The sequence below is a fragment of the Pangasianodon hypophthalmus genome, chromosome 8, assembly GCF_027358585.1.
Source record: "Pangasianodon hypophthalmus isolate fPanHyp1 chromosome 8, fPanHyp1.pri, whole genome shotgun sequence".
Taxonomy (NCBI): Eukaryota; Metazoa; Chordata; class Actinopteri; order Siluriformes; family Pangasiidae; genus Pangasianodon; species Pangasianodon hypophthalmus.
This window is the reverse complement of record NC_069717.1, coordinates 10,222,858-10,242,929: the sequence shown is the minus strand read 5'-3', so window position 1 is coordinate 10,242,929 and position 20,072 is coordinate 10,222,858. Positions and strand designations below refer to the sequence as shown.

Genomic DNA, 20,072 nt, shown 5'->3' with positions numbered 1-20,072 from the left:
AGAGCAATGCAGCTGAAGTGAGCAAAAACCACTTACCTCCTCCGTACATGACGGCCAACATGATGGAGGAGATCCACGAGACCTGGCTGCTGGTGGCGTTGAAGATCACCTCGATCTCTTTGAAAAACACAGTGATTGACTTGGGGAAGGCATAGGAGAAGCCGATGCTGATGAAAGCGCCGACTACTACGGCCCAACCCCAGCCCCCTTCTGGAGGGGTGTAGCCCACTGGACCGCCTGTCGCTGGAGGCATTGCTACACGTCCACTCGCACACAACAATTAGGAGCGGCAAAAACACAGTCAGCTGGGCGGCACACACACACTGTCAGCCTGTGAGAGAGATGAGAGTAAGAAATCGTTAAGAGTCTGGAAACACACAAATTCAAAGAAAAGAGACCATTTTCACATACATCGCAAATAGCTAACCAAAGACCATTTTTTGTGCTACAGACCTACACGCAACAACCCAGCAATTTATTATACATGTCTGATGGTGAGACTAGGATTCTGTGTAATCATACTCCTCAGCTTTTTTTTTAAAAAAAAAAAAAAAAAAAAAACCCTCCTCACTGTCGTAGTGTTCAAATGTTTGCTTCCAAATCGAACCAACAAGTGTATGTGGAAGTGCACACGCAGGGTGGATAGCCAATGAGATATTAACCTCTCATTACATGGCAATCTCTCTCAAAGTGTACATCAGTAGATCCACTGAACATGGCTCATGCTAACGGATGTATAAAATATTGAAAACTGCCTATGGTATAACATTGCAGATTGCGATTACTGGTCAGAACATACCGCAACACTAAACGTTAAATATCCTCCAGGGAAATAAACATCTAGCATAACCAAAACACTAGTACCCAAGATGCCAGGTTTGCTTCAGAAAATGTGTTTTCTCTAGTATTGGTGTATTTTGTGATTTTGGCAACAGTTAGCTGGAACTAGCAATTTGAAACTCTTCCCAATGTAACCTAGGCAAGTGATATCCATGTAATATCCGCCGTCTTTAAGTTAGGTCAAATTCTAAAGTGCCCTATTGACTTTTTTTTTTTTTGTTTTTTTTTTTGCATCGTACATGGAATATACCACACAATTTATTTTAATTTCCACATTTGATTGGCCCACTGTCATAATTTGAGAAGAACCTTACAAAATATTACAAAAAATTATTATTACCTATTATGAGCAGTGTCCAGATAATAACAGGAATCTCAGAAAGTGCCAGTTTATATTGTAAGCAAGTTCCTAGATCACTACAGGTGCAGTTCCTCACTGTTTATCCAATACTCAGCAAAAACACTGTAACTCTTTAACCAATGCTGACACCTCATTAACTCCTACCGTCCTCATGGTCATTGTGCTGCGCTCTACTCTAGTGCGAGTGTAAGCGATGTAAAGTGATGTGAAGTGTCTGCTGCGAGACCAGGAATCATTACCTTGTTAACCAAGGGATTACAGCATTACCTTTAAACAGCATGTTGGCTCATACTGTACTCAAGATTCAGACCTCATTAGACACACATGCTTACACATAAGACAAACCCAGAGTGAGTCTCTCACCATAAAACATGCTCACAGCTCCTCTGATTTGAGGTGAATACGGTCAGTCTGGGACTTGACTGGAGAGATGCCAGAGGACATTACAGAGGCAGTAGACATCTCACTGCTCATTGAGCTTCAATGACCCAATTCACTCACTGTATGGTGAGCTTTCTAAATCTGTCTCGGCATCTCTGGGCCTGAGCAATGAAGCCAGAGGTCACGGTTGAGCCTTTAGAGAAAGTACATACGTTATACAGACACAAAGAGAGAAAACGTATGTCTCTGGTGCCTTAATGAAACATGTCTAAAGATTCAGATGCTTCTCAACTAAGCTCTTAGCTCCCAGGATGCATCTCTCCTCAACGGAAATATGTGAATTAGCCGGTGCTCAAAAGATTAGCAATCCTAGAACTGGTCAGAGAACTGAATGCCCAAAAAAAAAACTCTTAAAAAAAAAAAAGGATCTATAACTTTGTTTCTCTTTGAACAAAGTTTCTAAAATAGTACATCAAAAATTCGCTTGGCTACGAGATGGTGTTCTGTCCTCACATTGCATGTAAGTGACATTACTTTTTTTCCCAGCTAGTCACTGTTTTCCCCCTGATGGGTTTAACCATGAGATGCCAGACGGAGAGTTATACTGCCCTCGGCTTTGTCAGTGTTTCCACATACCTGTGTGTTCCTGATTCTAAAAAGGTCATTCATGCATGCTAAATATTCAGGCTAATGGAGAGAGAGGAGAAAAAAAAAAAGAAACATTTTACACTCAGCCAGATGTGTGTAGTGTAGCAGACAGTGGGATTCAGAATGAGCGGAGTGTGGTATAGTCACACCACCATGTTTAAACATTATGTTTAAACAAAACACACCAAATTAAAAACTTTTGTTTTGCAAAAATAAGGAGTAGCACTTTTTCTTCTTTCAGGTTAACAGACAAGTAGGTCCAATAAGCTACTATGATTAAAAAAGTCTGGACATAGGCTAATGCTTTGTCCATCCACAAACAGGCCACTAAGGATATGTTACCAACACCAATAACGTCAAGAAAAACCCATCCCAGCTGAAAGTGTTAGAGATATTTTAAACTGCTTCCTTCCACAATAGTGGAAAATTATCCACCTTGGGATTACCTACACAAAGAAGTACACTCAGTCTCTCAAGCCTCCATTAAGATGTGCATTTCTGTGTACAAGTGTACTCATGACTTTTGACCTCTTCACTGTGAAGAACTCTTACTTAGCCTTCATCAACCTGCACAAACATACGTGCTGGCAGATCCTCTGTAAATGTTTAATGAATGTTTGCTGTCTTTTGGAACGCACATTTCAGGACTCCACAATGCACAAGCAAGGCTTTTATAAAATTAAGCTGAGAACAAAGTGATTTTTCTGTGCCGCAAATACAATGATGGTCCAGTGAGTGCTGTTGTGACTTGGCGGTGCGGTTGAAGCCTGTGAAACACAATTTCAAAAAGGCCTTTAACTCTGATAATCTACTTAATTTGAGAGCTATTTGGGGGGAGGAAAGAAAAAAAAACATGTTAAAATTTAAGAATGGAGACTCACGGCATAGGCATTACAATCACTGAAGACATGGATAAGGATCACATTTTATGTGAAATAAAGACTAATAACTGACAGTCAGCAAACTGTTGTGCTCCTTCTGAGGCAATTCTGCCTTAACACTCATCTCTCTCTTATACACACACACACACATCTCTCAGTGAGGTTTATGCAAGAAGAGCTGCATACATACAGTACTTCCACCATTTTTTATTAAATTCTCTGAAATTCCCCAGGGCGATTTCAGGATGGTCAAGTTTGACTAAATTATGTGAACATTTATGACCACCCTGAACTTTAGTATTCACTAATAATATATCTCATCTAGCTATAACTCCTAAAAAATCCCTACCCTGAATCCTAAGACTAGCTGAGAGAATAGAATATATTCAACCAGAAAATGATGAATTTTGATTATAGGATGCCAGAGGAAATTTGAATGTAGCAGCTGTAAGCTGAAGTGTATCTCAGAACAGAGCAGAAATGTTGGATCCCGATGACTAACAGTCAATAGCTCAGTCTCTGGCATTGGACAGTATCAGACAACTGCCACGTGCTTCAATACAAAACAGTGGCTGTGGTATACTGTGGGAGGCGTTTTGCCGGAACTTGTCCCCTTAGAGGGAAGAGTCACTGCAAATCAATACAAAGCTCTTCTGACCGATCTATGATTAAACAATTCTATCCTGATGGGATTAGTCTCTTCAAGGATGATTCCACCCCCACCAACAGTGATCGAAGCCTGACTGAATGGTTCGAGGACTAATTGAGGTAAATCATATGCTATTGCCTTCAGTGTCACTAGATCTGAACACCTATGGGAGATTTTCAGCTGAGGTGTTAGTGCTCTACACCACCAACATCAAACTGCCAACTGAAGGAATACCTTTTGGAAGAAGCCACAGACAATAGTTACTGCAACACGCAGCACTATTACAGGGACCCTACTCAGTGTCTGGACAACTGTACACTTACAAGTGCATACTCAGAGAGTGAGTGAGAGAGAGAAAATAGAGTCATGCGAGAGTCATGCGAGTCCAAACATACTGGGACGATTTTTTCCACTGTGGAAAACAGGAGCACTTGATGAACTCATTGCTCCATGCCAGAGGTCGCATAGGTCAGAGAGGGCATACAACAGAGAAACTCAGGGTAACTGAGGGAGATTTCACTGAAGGAGGAGTGTGTCAGGCTGTAGGTAATGGCTTACTACCTGCTGACACAAGAAGAGCTTAAACATTGTTGCAGAATGTGTATTAACACAGTGCTCAATCAGCATAGCTATGATAACTAATCAGCAAAACCCCCCTTATTCCCTGAATGGGCCTAGGAGAGCAAGGCTACTTTCTTGCAGAAATGCTGGCTCAGCCATTCCATGGTTTCTGGTTACATGTATCCTGATTGTGCTGATCTGGCCCAGCTTAGCTTTCATAAATATCCAAACAAACAGGGCCAAAAGCAAAGCATCTGAACAGCAGTCAAGAGCAGCAGCAACAGGTAGCACATCTTCAGCCCAGAGAGTCCAGCAGTGTTCTCCGCAATTACTGGCACCCTTCATAAAAATTAGCAAAAATTAATAAATAAAAGACCAATATATGCAAGTAAGCTTTTGTGCTCAAATAATACAAGCATAATTTATTACTTTTAAAAAAAATTAATATATTTATTTATTTATTTTTGTTTTTCCTCCAAACAGTTTAAGTAGTGCTTTTTTTTTTCTTCAAAATAATTGGTACTGTTACAATTATTATTGTGTGGTTCCTCCCGTGGAGAGATAACAGCACAGAGTCTTTTCCTGTAATGTTTAACAAGGCTGCAGACACTTACAGATGGACCTATAGAGCAGTCTACTCCACCATGTAGAATATGTAAAGCTCTTATTTTCTTAGATTTGTGCATGTAGATTTCCCGCTTCAATTCAGACCACAGGGGTTTTAGTAGGGTTCAAATCCAGAAAGTGAGATGGTCCTTGCATAACACTTCTGTGTTTCTGTGGAGTTGTGTTTGGCCCAGTCTGAACCTGGCAGCCAGGTTTGGGGCTGAAATATCCTGGTACTTAGCAAAATTCAACACGACAACACATGAAGCCAACTGTAGTTCTATTGATGCTTTATAAAGCTCAGGCACTGCAATTTGGGGGATTCTCTCAAGAAGTGTAGCTTTCTTGCAACTCTTCCAGACAGCTTATTATGAAAGTGGTGATAAACAGTCTATTTCCAAACATGAAAACTACAAGAAACAACTACATTGTGTAATTCTAAATCTAATCTTTGACCTCATCCCCAAGATTCCTCTTAGGAGGATCTTGGCTGCCAGTCAAACAATCGCCATCGCCAAGAAATACCAAACAGTCGATAAACTCACTTTATCTTATTAACACTGTCTACACTATGTTTTTAATGTAGGTTTTGGCTGGAGGTCTTAGGAGATCTAGTACAAGATTCCTTCTTCCAGCTCCCCATGGTGTTCCTTAAAGACTTCCATGTGTTGAGGCCACACCAAAGAATGTAATCAGGTGGGTCAGTGGGATGTACCTCCTCTCAAAACACCACAACCCAGTGTGGGTGTATGTGTCTAGTACCATCTAAATAAATTTCATGACCTGTCTCCCAAGCCTCATCTCCATCTGACAGGCATCAGCTTAGCATTCCTCCCAAAACACTTAAATCTGAACTTCACTGCAATGTCATGGCCTGTTCTTCAACCCACCCTTTAGTCCTGCTGGGTAGAGGTCCATGTTTTATCTAGCATGGGCTGGGTCTGGTCTCAAACATGTGTAGGGTTGATGAGGTTAGAAGGTCTGTGTTAACATGCTCATGGAAAACAAAGCCAAGGATGCTGAAAACTTGCTTTCTTAAGCACACAGCAGTATCATAATTTTATAATAAACTTCAGTGTTTCTGATTAATTTAAAACAGAACTGTTCACCAATCATTGCAAGATTCTTAAGTGCACGGTCATAAATGCTTTTATTTATTATTTTGGGGGGATATTTCCCCCCCGATTTTCTCCCTAATTTAGTCATAGCCTCCCCTAACACCAGGGAGGGCGAAGGCTATCACGTACCTCCTACGAGGCACGTGAAGCCAACCCGAACGCATTTTTTAGAACTGCTGCTCCTGCAACGTCAAGGGGCAGCGTAACACACTCGGAAAGCAATATCTGCCCAGTTCTGCATGTGTGAGCTCACAGACGCCCATGACTGGCCATCATCGCTACGACTGATAGGGGCGAGAGAGTATGCCATCCTTCCCTCCCTGAGAGCAGGGCCAGTTTTGGTCTCTTGGACTCCCAGGCACTTAAATGCTTTTATAACACAGCCTACATCTTGTCTTATTCTTTCTCTCACAGCAATTTTGGCGGTATTCTCACGACAGAACTCTAGTGATGCCTATTGTCTGACCCCTTCTCCTTTATAAAGAAATAAGGTCTTTTGTCCAAATGGTCTGGGATTTTATAGACTTGTATGTTAGGAATCTAAAGGGAAAATGTGCAATCAAACATTTGAATTTTAAAAAAAATTTATATTCATTTTTGTAAATATGCCAGTTCAAATTTGTTTTGATAGGCTAACGCTTTTACAGCTGAACTGGGCTTGCATGGTCTTGTTCAATATTGATTATTTCAAACCCTGAGCTGAATCACGCACAAGCTACTAGCTTTGGATCCAAATTAGCACTAAAAAACTGGATTGCTGACACATTGACCGATTTCTCAGTTACACATACAGACACACAGACAGAGTTCCTTACAGAAGCTAAACAAACAATTGTATTAACTCAGGAACTTAAAATAGCAAATTTATCACAAATATTGTATTATGATTTCCTGACTCTAGTTTAATGTGGTTATGGGATACTAAATTACACTGCGAAAAAGGAAATTCCCCACGCATTAAGAACACAGAGGCGGTGCTAAAAATAAACTATTAGATAATCATTTAAATAACTAAGCTTAAGATATTGTATCGCATATACTGTTTAATTTCCCTTTTTGTTTGTCAGTCCATCCACAACACGTCACATATCTGCAGCACTACACCTCTGTCCTTCTTCTCGGTTTGCACCTCATGGGTCAGTTCGCACCCCAAAATTCAAGGCACGTTTGATTCACTTCCTTCAGTTGGCTCAAATCGCTTTCTCACTCCAATCCAACCACACCGCAGTTTGCTTGGAACCAGATACAGACCACCTCACTCAAAAACTCTTGGTGGTGGTTTTCAAGCTTTTAAAACAAATTTTTTCATGTTTATTAATTAAAAAACCTTTTTTGAAACATAAGAACATGCTGAAAATTCTAAGGAGGACACTTCCACCACCATTCCCACAAAGACAGAAACTCCAGGACCTAATATGATTTATTAGGTATAATATGGATGATAAATTTGGAATTAAAAGTTCTCCGTTTCCTGAAAGTGATCAGTTGTGAAATGATAATCTGCAAGTCATGGTTAGGGCTTGTCACCAGAGACATGGGTGAAGGTGTGCCTGTGTGTCAGAGGGGGTGTGTGTCAGCAATGACGTGACTCAGTCTGAAATCTGCTGAGTACAGAACACACAGACCCTCTCACATTACTCACACAGAGACCCTTACCAGAGTGCACTGTCCAAGTAAAGAACACAAATCAGGATGCCCATGTGCACCTCCACCTTAACACCATGGGGAAAAACGTTAGAACCAAGTCTCAATAACAACTCAATTTAAATGTTTGTGAGACACACACTGCTAACACTAAGCCTTCATTTCACACCATTTACCAGCTGCCATTTAGTTTTACAAGTTGAAACTAAATATAGTATATTTGGCTAAGTTTAATGAGGGTCGCAGTCACCACAAACTGAGAATGAAAAGTTGTGACTCTTTTTGCAAATTTCTACAAGTGGAAAGCGATTTCAAAATCCTTAACGTCATCAAGAGTTATCATGTTATCAGATTACAATATTAACACAGTGCTTCCAAGGTCCAGTTCAGGATGCTACATTATTTTTTTTTTTTTTTTTTTTGGTTGTGGAGTGGTAATTATTAGGTAAATATGAAACCCTTCCAGTGGTGAATAAGGGGCCTATAGCAGGTACAGTGTGGAAAACCCTCAGTACTGAAAGGAGACACTGTACTAGAGTGAAAGTGGAAGCTACAAAGAAATGACTGACACTGCAACATCACAAGAGTCAGAAAAAATTATGCATTGGCATTTTTTTATAACACATCCTTTTAAAATGTTCATTAAGGTACAGGGGGTTTCAATAGAATTCCTACAATGATATTGGATAATTAGAATGTCTATTAACAGAAATAGCCATCATAACAATCCATAGCTTCATGAGCTGATTTCTTTCTTTCCTGAAGATCAGCAAACAGCTTTTCTAAAGCTTGCATGTTGTACCAAGTTACCAGAACATGTGCAACCCTAACATCACAGAAACAGGAAGTCTATACTTCCTGTTACTGTGATCAGTATTTTTACATTGGTAATGCTGCCATCGTAGATACAGTGTGAGTGAAGCAAGAGACATGGGCAGGACCACCCACACTGTCCATCAAGCGAAGGGCAATTTGAGAAGGGAGGCTAAAAATGTACTTCCTACTTAGGTTCATGATAAGTGATATGCACCGTTAGGGACAGTTTTGCCTCTACTCCTGTAATTCAGTCAAAGAACAAGGCAGTTTATTTAATAAAAATAGTAACACTGGAATTAATAGGGTGGCCAAGGATTAAACTGGCACTTGTATTTAAGCCCTGCAGCAGTCTCAGTCGAGTCAATCACATTCACACTGATGCAACTTGTGCCATTCCCAGGAACTTCTACACACCTCTCTGCCAGTTCTGCAGCAGTTCCTCTGAAAATCATGATAACCTGACACACCCAGTATGCCAGACCAGTCACCTTCACATGACTCCGCAACTGGGAAAGCCGGCTCCAGAGACGTGCATTTTCCCGCACGAGTGAAGTGCAACAGGGCAACAACGTGTATCTGTAATGTTATGCAACCTGACTCACGTCAGATTTATGTCCAGACATAAGAAGAGGCACAGTCCAGCTACAGGACTTCTCAATTTTGACCGTTTATGTATACGAAATAAACCTGAAAACAACTTGACCAACACTTAAGTAATCTTATGGTCCATTCAATGGGCCTCATTTATTAATCATTCAGTAAAGTAAATGTTTTTGTAGGCTCTTTTCACACACTAATTCAATCCAATTCTACAACTTGAAGCTCAAACAAGGTTTACATTAGCAGGTCGTCTTACAAATAAATTTACACAAACTCAGGAGCTTTCGTACAGATACAAACATTTTTACAAACAGAACTAACTGGACTTTCAATACCACGCCTTGTGTAAATCCTTCTGCGAACAATTTATGAAAAATCTCTTTACAAATAAGGCCCAATAATTACATTTGTCAGCTTGGTGGTAGCACTGCTATTTTTCAAAATTGAGTGGCTTGTAAGTAATAAAATCTTTATCAACCAAGTAGCAGTGACATTAATAGCCACAATGTTTTCTTTTAACATACACACTATATGGTTTTTAATCAATAATTTTACAGACATCTTGTGAGTTGCTTGTGATTCAAGTGACCCGAGTTGGTTTAATGGTAAATGTTTATTCGGGAGCTGTGTACACTAATGCTGTTCTTTCTTGAATAATTAATAATAATGAATAATCTGATTATTGGGCTGAATTGCATGTGTCATTTCCAAATTTCTAGAAATCTGATTAATTTTGTAATACTATTAAAAGATTGTAGCATGCGGTGTACATGAGCAACTGAATAATCTGTTTAACTCATTAAATGATCAGATTGTTATTGTACATGTGGACTAATTGTCTGTGAAACATTAAGAGCTTGTTTGGAATGTTTCACCCAGGCACTCTGAACAAGTCAAGGTGCTTAATCATATACAGCAATTTTATGGGTTGACTAGCCCATCTTAAGCATTTAAAACACAAATGCACTCCGCCCCCCCATAGGCCATAGACTGTTCTCTTAACAGGGACAATGAGCAAAGTGAGCCCAAAAATGGTATGGCACTCAGGATTCCCACCCAACCTCCCTCTCCCTTACACACACACGTACGTCGCCGTTTGCACAATACACACACACATACAAAGCCACCCCCTATTCTCATTTGAATTTCTTTTCTTATACACCTCAAATAAGAAATGGCTCTTTTTGCCTCCATCCTCCCTTAGTGGCCCTCATTCTTTTCCTCCTTCCATCTCTTCCCACAACACTAACAGCCTCTTTCGTTTCACTCCATCTCTATTTCACACCTTCCCAACACCCATCCAGCCACCATAACACAAATGTCCCTGGTCCAAGCTCTATAGGCTGTTATTCTTAGTTACTTATATGCTGAAAAAAAATAATGTGACCTGAATTCACTCAACACTGACTGATCAAAAATAGACCGCTCATGCCTGTTTCATACCACAATGTTGCCTATAGCCAAGATGACCACCTCTAATTTGACCTCTAATGATCTACAACTGATGACCTCTGGCACTCACACAGTGCTAACAATAGACAAAACTTTCCATTCACCTGACATCAGCTGCAATGTCATGGCACAACATGGTGTGCTGCCATGGCAGTGACTACACACACACCCAGCACAAATATCTGCTTCTTTCAGGTGGATCCAAACAGACTAATGGTCTGAGGAGTGTGTACATATTAAATCAATAAATTAAAGCTGATGTCAATGAAAAAATCCAAACCGTGCTTTCCTACAAGCACTACAAGTGTCACAGCTATGCTGAAAAGTCGAAAATCAACTTCAGAGTGCTTCTCTAAATGGTCATTACTGATAAGACCAACTGATGGACACGAGGCTTGACAACAGTATGGGGACTCGCTAATCGACGCAATCTATTGTAATTGTTATTAGATTGCTAGATGACCATTTTAAAGGGTCAGCATCACAGAAATCCGAATTTTACTCGGTTCCTCAATCCCCAGTCCATAAGCTCTTTAGGATTTCTCATTTCTTCAGCATCACAGAATCAAACATGTTTAAGTATACCTGCCCAGTCACGTTTCAGGAGGTTAGCTCCGCCCAGTCACACTGAAGTCTCACTGCAGACCTATTGGAGAGAGAGATGTCACAGCATGCAGTTAAATGTTGGACTGCCTGAGGTTTATTTTCTCCAACATCCCTGAACATATCAGACCAGACTGAGTACTGAACTAAAGGATAGGGCAATTCCAACTATACTGACCACAACAGCAGACCCACAACTCATTAGTAGTATAATCTATTCATGACTATGCAGTATGACCGCTGATTATGAGGCAGCTATCTCTTACACAGTATGCATTGTTCTCAAGTGCTAATGCTAGCTGGCCAACTAGCTTCAGCCTACCCAATCTGCTTGTTTTTAGGACCACATAAAGACGTGACATGCTGGTAATCTGCGTCTATATTGATATTGAGCTCTTGCTTTATTACAGACTGTGAGGTCTAAGGTCATTGTCGTTGAGTGCTGCTGCGCCCTTCTCTTGCAAGACATAAGAATAATAAATAAAGGTAAAAACTGACCATTCTGAAGTGACATGCTGTAATCATGGCATGGTAGTGCTGGTAAGTTGTCCTCTCCTTCAGTTTCATTATGTGAACATGACTCAAAGATGTTGTATTTGAGCACATGATACCAGAGTTTCCTACACAGTTTTGCACCCCTTAGGAGGCCAGGGTGTGGTTTCACATGTGAGGCGACTGATTAGAACAGAGCTCATTTACAAGTGCAAGTGCAAAAGATTAAAGACAGCCTGTATAATTCTGAGAGATAAAGAGCAGTTGGAAACGGTCATGTAAAAAACTTTTTGTACATAAAGCCACACAAATGTTATACTGTTAGTGGACTTCAGGGATAAAACATTAACGCAAAAACAATGTAGGATACAAGCCCTTTACAAATGTGCCAAGAAACATCTGCAGTTTCAACGGCGTTTCACAGCGTTCACAATCACCAGTTTTTCATATGGTAGGTGATCTTGTGTGGTAAGCATAGTGACAGCAACATTACAGCTTGCACTTGGCCAACGACCACAGCATCATTATTTTAAAACCTACAGGCTTAATATCAGAAAACATTTAACTGTAAATAAAAATGCATGATGGCCTAGAAAAACAAGGACCACCCTTCACATGGTGCACTTTTGACATTATCTTCTATACTAGATATTAGTATACGACATACTATACTTCCTTAGCACAGGTTTTTCTCTTAACTGTGGTTGAGCTACAGGCAAAGTTATAGCATTTGAGTTACCAAATTTGAAAAGTGAAAAAGGAGAAAAATGCTTTTAAAGATTCCACTAAAACACTCAAAAGGCAATAACTATTTAGTGGTTCAATTTGCATTTATTTAACATGCAATAAATAAAATATAAACATAATAAAACATAATAAATATAAGCATGAAGTAGTTTGTCTTTATGCCTGCCTGTTTTCATAGCCTACAGTAGTTTCTGCAGCCAGGTGTGTTACACTGGCTTCTCACAGGCACTAGCTAATCAGGAATGGCTGTGAGGTCATGTATGCAGAAGGGGCGGCTAGCTCTTTCCTCCAAGTGCGTCACTCAGCATGTACAGCAGTTCAAAAAGTAAGCTGCATTTGGCTGGCTTCCCTGGTTGCTAGCTGTCGTATATGAGAGACCTAATTGGGAATTGGCCAAGAGTAAATTAGGGAGAATGTTAACCCCCCACCCCCCCCAAATTACTCACCAAAATCAGTAAACTGTAAGACGACGACTTTTTTTTTTTTTTTTTTTTAAATACATCTGCACATCTTGCGCATCTGACAAAAACTTTGTTTTCCATATACTCATATTTATCTTAAACATAACCCCATTCCCATTATAGGGAGCGCAAGTTGATATCAGCTAGCTACTTAACGTTTGCTAACATTGCACTACTTGTTGCTGTAATAGACTTCCCAGTTGACCAGTAACACAGCTAGCTACCCAACATGGCTATGAAGCAGTATGACAGGACGCTGCATTACTGCTTGTTGAAGATGTGTTATATGTAGTGAAGTGTATTAGGGCAGCCGGTTGTCAGTATAACTGAAGGTGAATCTTCTTAATGAACCACAGACACAGTAACGTTGATGCAGTCAGTCTCCTATTCAGTGCTCAAAATGGCAGCAAGTATACAGCGTGACATGAGGTATGATTCAATAACAAAATGTAGGGCACATGAAGACTGGAAGACTCTGTGTTATCTGATGTCCTTTATTTGCTTAACCCTTCTAACATTAATTAGAGAAACACAAGAACTTTGCCCCAGCAGCATGTAGACGAAGTGTGGGCCCTGCTGTGTATTGCAAGGTTAATTACGACTGGATTAACTTCAAGGGCAGCTTCTGCTTGCTTCCTGAGTCACCAACAGCATGCGCTGTATTCACTACACTTCTTAAAGAGAGCAGTTATTATATGCTAGAAATCCATTTATGAGGCATCCGATTTTACACTACATTGGTTCTGCACGCATAGTGATAATGCCACACACTCCCATAAACTTTTCCAAACAATCATTTGAAATTTTATAGCTGTGGGAATAACTACACTGGGGCACAATACAAGTGTAAGCACTGCGAAGACATTAAATGTTTTTTTTTTTTTGCAACCACTGAATAAAAAGATGACTGACCAGGTTTCACAGACTTTCCTACATGTAGCCAGACTGACACATTAGCAATCTGTTAACAAATCAAATGCTGTATTTTTTTTTTTTGTAAATACTGTGGTGTTATATTTTAACTTTATCACCTAAGTTTTGTACAACACAGCTATTTGCAGAAAAAAAAAAAAAGTCTTGGGAAATAGCAGCAACTTTTAAAACAAACATTTTGTTTTCAACAAAATTAGGATTTCTTAATCCTAATTGTCTAATCGCCTTCACTACGTTTTAGGTTTGAATGTTTAACTTGTTGAGAATTTTTCTTGCGTGTATTTGGATTGGATTTTAGGAGTACTTTTAATAGTGATAATTGTTGCTCCTACTCAAGTAAATTTGTCAAAATCCATTTTGTTCCCGTTACACTACTACTGGGCATATAGTGGCATTAAGTTAGTCAACAAAATCAAGTAAACCGATTATGAAAATTCATCTATAGAAATTTTTTGTCTCAGCGTGTTGCTTTCTTTTGAGCTGTTGGGGGCAGCACCACCACTGACTGTTGTTCGTTACACCGTTTCATGGTCCAATCACGATTACAAAGAAATTAAACATTAAACATCATTAAACATGGTTAAGATATATTTCTTTTTAATGAAACCAAGAAACAGACCAACCAATTTCATGTGCAACACATAGGCTGCGAGAGGCAATAAGACTGAATGTGGAAAAAAAAGGTTCAGAAAATGAACTTGTAAGTGTAACCAACAAAAAACAGGAGGTCAAGATGTCATGCACACCTCTTTCTGGTGGAAAAAACCTAAAATGAAGGAATGTTATTAAGTAGCAGTCACACTAACTATGTGTTCAACCGTGACGCTGTGCTACTGCTTTTTACAGCAGCATGCTGATGATGATGCATGAATATTTAAATGAGAGCAGTTAAGTTTAGCTAGATTTAGTTCGACTTGTTCAGATTAGTGATAAGATAGACGTCTATTTGTAGGCTACTGATTTAATAACATTACATAAAAGAGACAGAGACAAATATGTACTATTTCAATCTTACATTTAGGTCATTATTTAATATTGTCAAATTATTTGTAATTTAAATTGGTTCCCACTGGAACATGGAATAATTGCTTAGACTATCCAAAAAATAGTTGACAAATTATTCAGTTCTAAAAAATACTTATTTTCCACAGCACTGCTTAGACTATGATTATATTAAACCCTATGTAGTGAGCACATGGAATGAATAAAAAGCTATTTGGGATTTCCGGATGCATTAGACAGCATTCAGACTGGAAACATAAAATCCACCTAGAAGTGGTTTTACAGGATATTTACGTGTAGACAATTCCTATACGAAGCTTAGAGAAATGTTCCATAATATGATTAAAATTCTAATTAGTATCCTGTCCAAGTTTCTTACAGGAATCCTATAGGAGTTTTCTGACTAGGGAGTTTAATGACTACTTGCAACAGTAGCCTGCCTCACTCACTCACTGAGGAGAAATAAATACGGGCTACAGGGCGAACTAGGACAGATGAAAGTTCACCTTGTAACAGTAGAGTTAGAGCAAGTTTCTACTACAAATCAGAGGAGATGGTCAGGGAGGAGGATATAACCTTTAACTTATTTTAATTCTTCGAAATTTCGTCACCATGAAGGTCATGAACACGACGAACAGCTCTTCACAAACACACACGAGCTCAGTCCGTGCACGTGAGCCACTCGTGACGCCACTGAGCAGAGCAGAGCAGAGCAGAGGCTCGCGGGCGAATTTAATTACCGCAGGGCTGTTTAACGCCATTAACATCCACAAGAAGTTAGCCGCGCTGCTAACAATACAAATTAGAAACAAAACAATTAGAAACCGCGTATTCCGGTTTCTAATGAGAGACAGATAAAGAGTATATTTCGTCACTGGTTAAATAATTGTGCCCACAGAGCCAGAGGTTAAATATAACGGGAATGAAGCGAAAAACCTGGACCGATTCATACCCATAGTACCGCCTGTACAAAGAAGGCACGAGGGATGCTGAGAGCTAAAGCTAACACGCTAACTAACCAGGACGGTTACGTAGCTAATTAAAAAGTACGCGTTTGTCAGTCATAAATCTTTCTCACCTGCTTTTTGAGTCACTGTTTCCTGTAGAGGTTCATCTGAGCCCCGACAGACCGCGTGTGCTCGCCTCCGGGTGGACGTGTACATAGGTATGCTGAAGCCAAGCTCGTCCTTTCACACTGGAGGATTGGCCTGTGCGCATGCGCGTTAGTCGCGCCACTTTGATCGAGTGTCCAATAACAGCAGCCGGCCTCTTTGAACCTCTTGAAATTCGTTTACGGGTTCAACAGGCAAGTCCAAGAGCGCCGGACTGACCCAGCCCTGGCCTTGCGTCACTGCACCTTTTACTCACCAGGCTGAGTTGAGTGAAGAGTAGAAGAGGAGGAGATTAAAACGTGCCCTTCAGAGTCAGAGATACCCCAACATTTTGTAACACTGACTTAAAGCTCAGTTCCTTGCAAAGCTTTCCTCTGGGATCTGTGTGTGTTTTTACTGAGTTTTTTTTTCCTCTCTCTGTCACTAGTAAACAAGTGCAAGACTCAGGGACATAGTGGAGAACTTTCCTTTCCAAGTGTGTTAAACAAGTTGTCTTCCTCAATACTACACTACTGAAAATCCCAAAACATCCTAAACACTATCAAAATACTATAAGAAATGTATAGAATGATAATTAATCATGATTAAATATTACATTAACATGCTGTCCACCCTAATGCAGCGGTTCTCAAAGTGGGGCCTGGAGACCCCCAGGGGTCTGTGAAACATAGTGTATGTGTGTGTGTGTGTGTGTGTGTGTTTAATTTTTTTTTAACAGTTGTGATATCACAACACAGTTCTCCTAATCAGTTTCTAAAGTTATTAGCCCATTTGACTATCTTGGCCCATTTGGTATCTTGAAATTAGCCCATTTGGTATCTTGAAATGAATGGGTTTAATCCAAACCTTACATTACTGAAAAAAACAAGTAAATCTATATACATGTTGAACATTCTGATGGTGGAAAGTTCAGGAATACAAAGCTCCATGGCTCCTAGCTCCCATAAAAAGGCAAGATATTATTGTACACATTGAAACAATGAGCCTAATATTTGAATAGTTATAGATTATGTTCAGTGGGGGTACATGGAATCTATTTAATGGTTAAAAAGGTCCCTGGCTGCAAAACATTTGAAAACTGAAAATGGTGGCAAAGGCAATAATACTGCTTTTGTATAGGAAAGAAATCCAGGGCATTGTTATCTGAAGGACGTTGCAATATTATATTCAGTATAATAATGGGTGTGGAATCCATAACTAGAAAAGGAACATAAAACCTTATGGCAATAGAAGTAAATCATTGGGCAATGGCATGATCTTGCATAATTAAAGGTAATATAAACCCAGTGTAAGCCCTTGCTGAAACTGGGATTTTGTTCCATCTGTAGAATTCCAGTTATTTGTTTTATCTTTTTTACATACTTGGTTTGATTGTTATCAATGAATGACAGATTTTATTTTTCACTTGTTACTTCAGTGTATATCAGACTCTCTACATTTTTATTCTTTCATGAACTGAATCTTAATTTAAACTGTGACTCTCAGATTTGGTTTGTCAACCACTGAGCTAAAAATACATGAAAAATGAACTGAAATCTTTAAACTACAAACTTCACAAAACAGTGCATCCCTTAATGATTAAGTCACTGTCAACCTTCAAGACCATTAAATTGAGGGGCAAGTGTAAGGATCTGAGTGACTTTGACACGAGCCAAAGTGTGACGGCTAGACGACTGGGTCAGAGCATCTCCAAAACTGCAGGTCTTGTGGGGTGTTCCCAGTATGCAGTGGTTAGAACCCAACAAAAGTGGTCTAAAGAAGGAGAACTGGTGAACTGGCGGCAGAGTCATGGGTGCTCAAGGCTCACTGATGTGTGTGGGGAGTGAAGACTATCCTGTCTGGTCTGATCCCACAGAAGAGCTACTGTAGCATAAATTGCTGAAAAAGTTAATGCTGGCTATGATAGAAAGGTGGCAGAATACACAGTGTATCGCAGCTTGCTGCGTATGGGGCCGGCGAAGCCGCAGACCGGTCAGAGTGCGCATGCTGACCCCTGCCCACTGCCGAAAGCACCTACAATGGGCACGTGAGCATCAGAACTGGACAGTGGAGCAATGGAACAAGGCGACCTGGTCTGATGAATCACTACGTGAAGAAGACAAACTGGCAGGGACAGTTTTAATGTTTTAATGGTTTTAATGTTAGTGTTATGGCTGATCAGTGTGTGTGTATGTATATATATATATGTATTTGGGATGTGGCTACACACTTGGGGGTTAAGTAGTTTAATTTCAGCTTGGGTTTGGGAGGCCTAGAGACTAACAATTACAGCTGCAGACTGTTGTAATTATCATTATTAAAAGCCTCATTAACGAATAAATCTCTCTCTCTGTCTTTCTATCTCTCTCTCTCACTCTTCACTACTCAATTTTCAAATCACTACTCAAGTTTCCTATTGAAGCATGTAGTACAGCAAATGATTAACTTTGGGTTCGAGCATGTGTTTCTGTACAGGGGACACTACAGGATACTTAATAAAAGCAGATTACTGAAAGAAAATATAGTTAGAAACTGAATTATGGAATCAAGACATGTAGAAAACGATTGTAATATGCAATTAAATAAAGTTCTGTTCTCATCTCATGCCACATGCTGCAAATCTCTATCTTGTTGAGGAAATGCCGAAACAGGAAGTATGTTTAGAAAGTGAAGGTTTGCACATTCTTCAAAAGGTTTATAATCACAGTAAATGGTTTGCATTATTTATTGATTTTTGAAACACTGAGCATGAAAAAAGCTATGTATTCTTGATTAATTAAATGTGTGTAAGATATTACACCCTGACAAAGATCTGTGTTAAAACGCTTAAATAATAGTAGTAAGCAGGGATGGAAAATACTTAATTCTTCTACTTTGTAATTCTACTTTGTTGCTATATTTGAGTATTATTATTAATAATTAATAATTTATACTTTTTTGCTTCTTATATTTATTTATTTAAAGCTTCAAAGTACTTGTTATAAATCTCAAAGGTCTCTTCTTCTCACATTCAGCCAATGACTATACATATATTTGTATATTAATTGAATGGGCTCAATTTAGCATCCAATCATTTCAAGTCAAGTCAAGTCAAGTGGTTTTATTGTCATTTCAACCATATACAGCTAGTTAGTACACAGTGAAACGAAACAGCGTTCCTCCAGGACCAAGGTGCTACGTAAAACAAAACACAGAACTACAGGAGACATTACATATATTTACGTAACGTGCACAGTGCAAGAACAAGACAATGGGCATGGTGTGTTACAGTGCAGTGCCTACTAGCACACAGTACTAATAAAAAAGTGAATCATATGACAGTAGTGTAAAAGATTGACAAAATAAGTTGCTGAATGTAACCATATGGAGTAGTAGCCAGGTGGAGTGTATAAATATACAGTATATAATAAATACTCAGTTGAGTGTGTGTGTGTTTTCAGTCCAGTCTCTGAGTGTTGAGGAGTTTGATGGCTTCGGGGAAGAAGCTGTTGCACAGTCTGGTAGTGAGGGCCCGAATGCTTCAGTACTGTCTGCCAGACGGCAGGAGGGTGAAGAGTTTATGTGAGGGGTGTGTGGGGTCATCCACAATGCTGGTGGCTTTGCGGATGCAGCCTGTGGTTTAAATGTCCGTGATGGAGGGTAGAGAGACCCAGATGATCTTCTCAGCTGTCCTCACTATCCGCTGCAGGGTCTTGCGATCCGAGACGGTGCAATTCCCAAACCAGGCAGTGGTGCAGCTGCTCAGGATACTCTCGATAGTCCCTCTGTAGATCATGGTGAGGATGGGGGGTGGAAGATGGGCTTTCCTCAGCCTTTGCAGGAAGTAGAGATGCTGCTGGGCTTTCTTTGTTATGGAGCTGGTGATGAGGGACCAGGTGAGGTCCTCCACCAGGTGAACACCAAGAAATTTGGTGCTCTTGACAATCTCCACGGAGGAGCCGCGTTCAGCGGAGAGTGGTCACTCTGAGCTCTCCTGAAGTCAACAACCATCTCTTTAGTTTTGTCTGCATTCAGAGAGGTTGTTGGCTCTGCACCAGTACGTTAGCCACTGCACCTCCTCTCTGTATGCTGACTTGTCGTTCTTGCTGATAAGACCAACCACATTTGTGTCATCAGCAAACTTGATGATGTGTTTGGAGCTGTGCATTGTTACACAGTCGTGTAGTTAAGCATCCAATCAACAATC

The 20,072-nt window shown here is 39.9% G+C and overlaps 1 protein-coding gene across 4 annotated transcripts in view; it reads right to left on the bottom strand.

Moving 5' to 3' along the window:
- Positions 1 to 16,027, bottom strand: part of slc16a1b (solute carrier family 16 member 1b) — a 28,421-nt gene extending 12,394 nt beyond the window's left edge. The window contains exons 1-3 of one of the 4 annotated variants that reach the window (XM_026918623.3): positions 15,874 to 16,026; positions 11,143 to 11,203; positions 37 to 331 (exon numbers count right to left, since the gene is read on the bottom strand). In XM_026918623.3, the coding sequence (XP_026774424.1) occupies positions 37 to 253 (217 nt within the window). In that variant the 5' untranslated portion in view covers positions 254 to 331; positions 11,143 to 11,203; positions 15,874 to 16,026. Of the gene's footprint in view, positions 1 to 36; positions 332 to 11,142; positions 11,204 to 11,658; positions 11,751 to 15,873 lie in introns of those variants that run through there. The other 3 variants (XM_034306548.2, XM_026918632.3, XM_026918615.3) reach the window with 3 other exon arrangements.
- Positions 16,028 to 20,072: the final 4,045 nt, after the last annotated feature.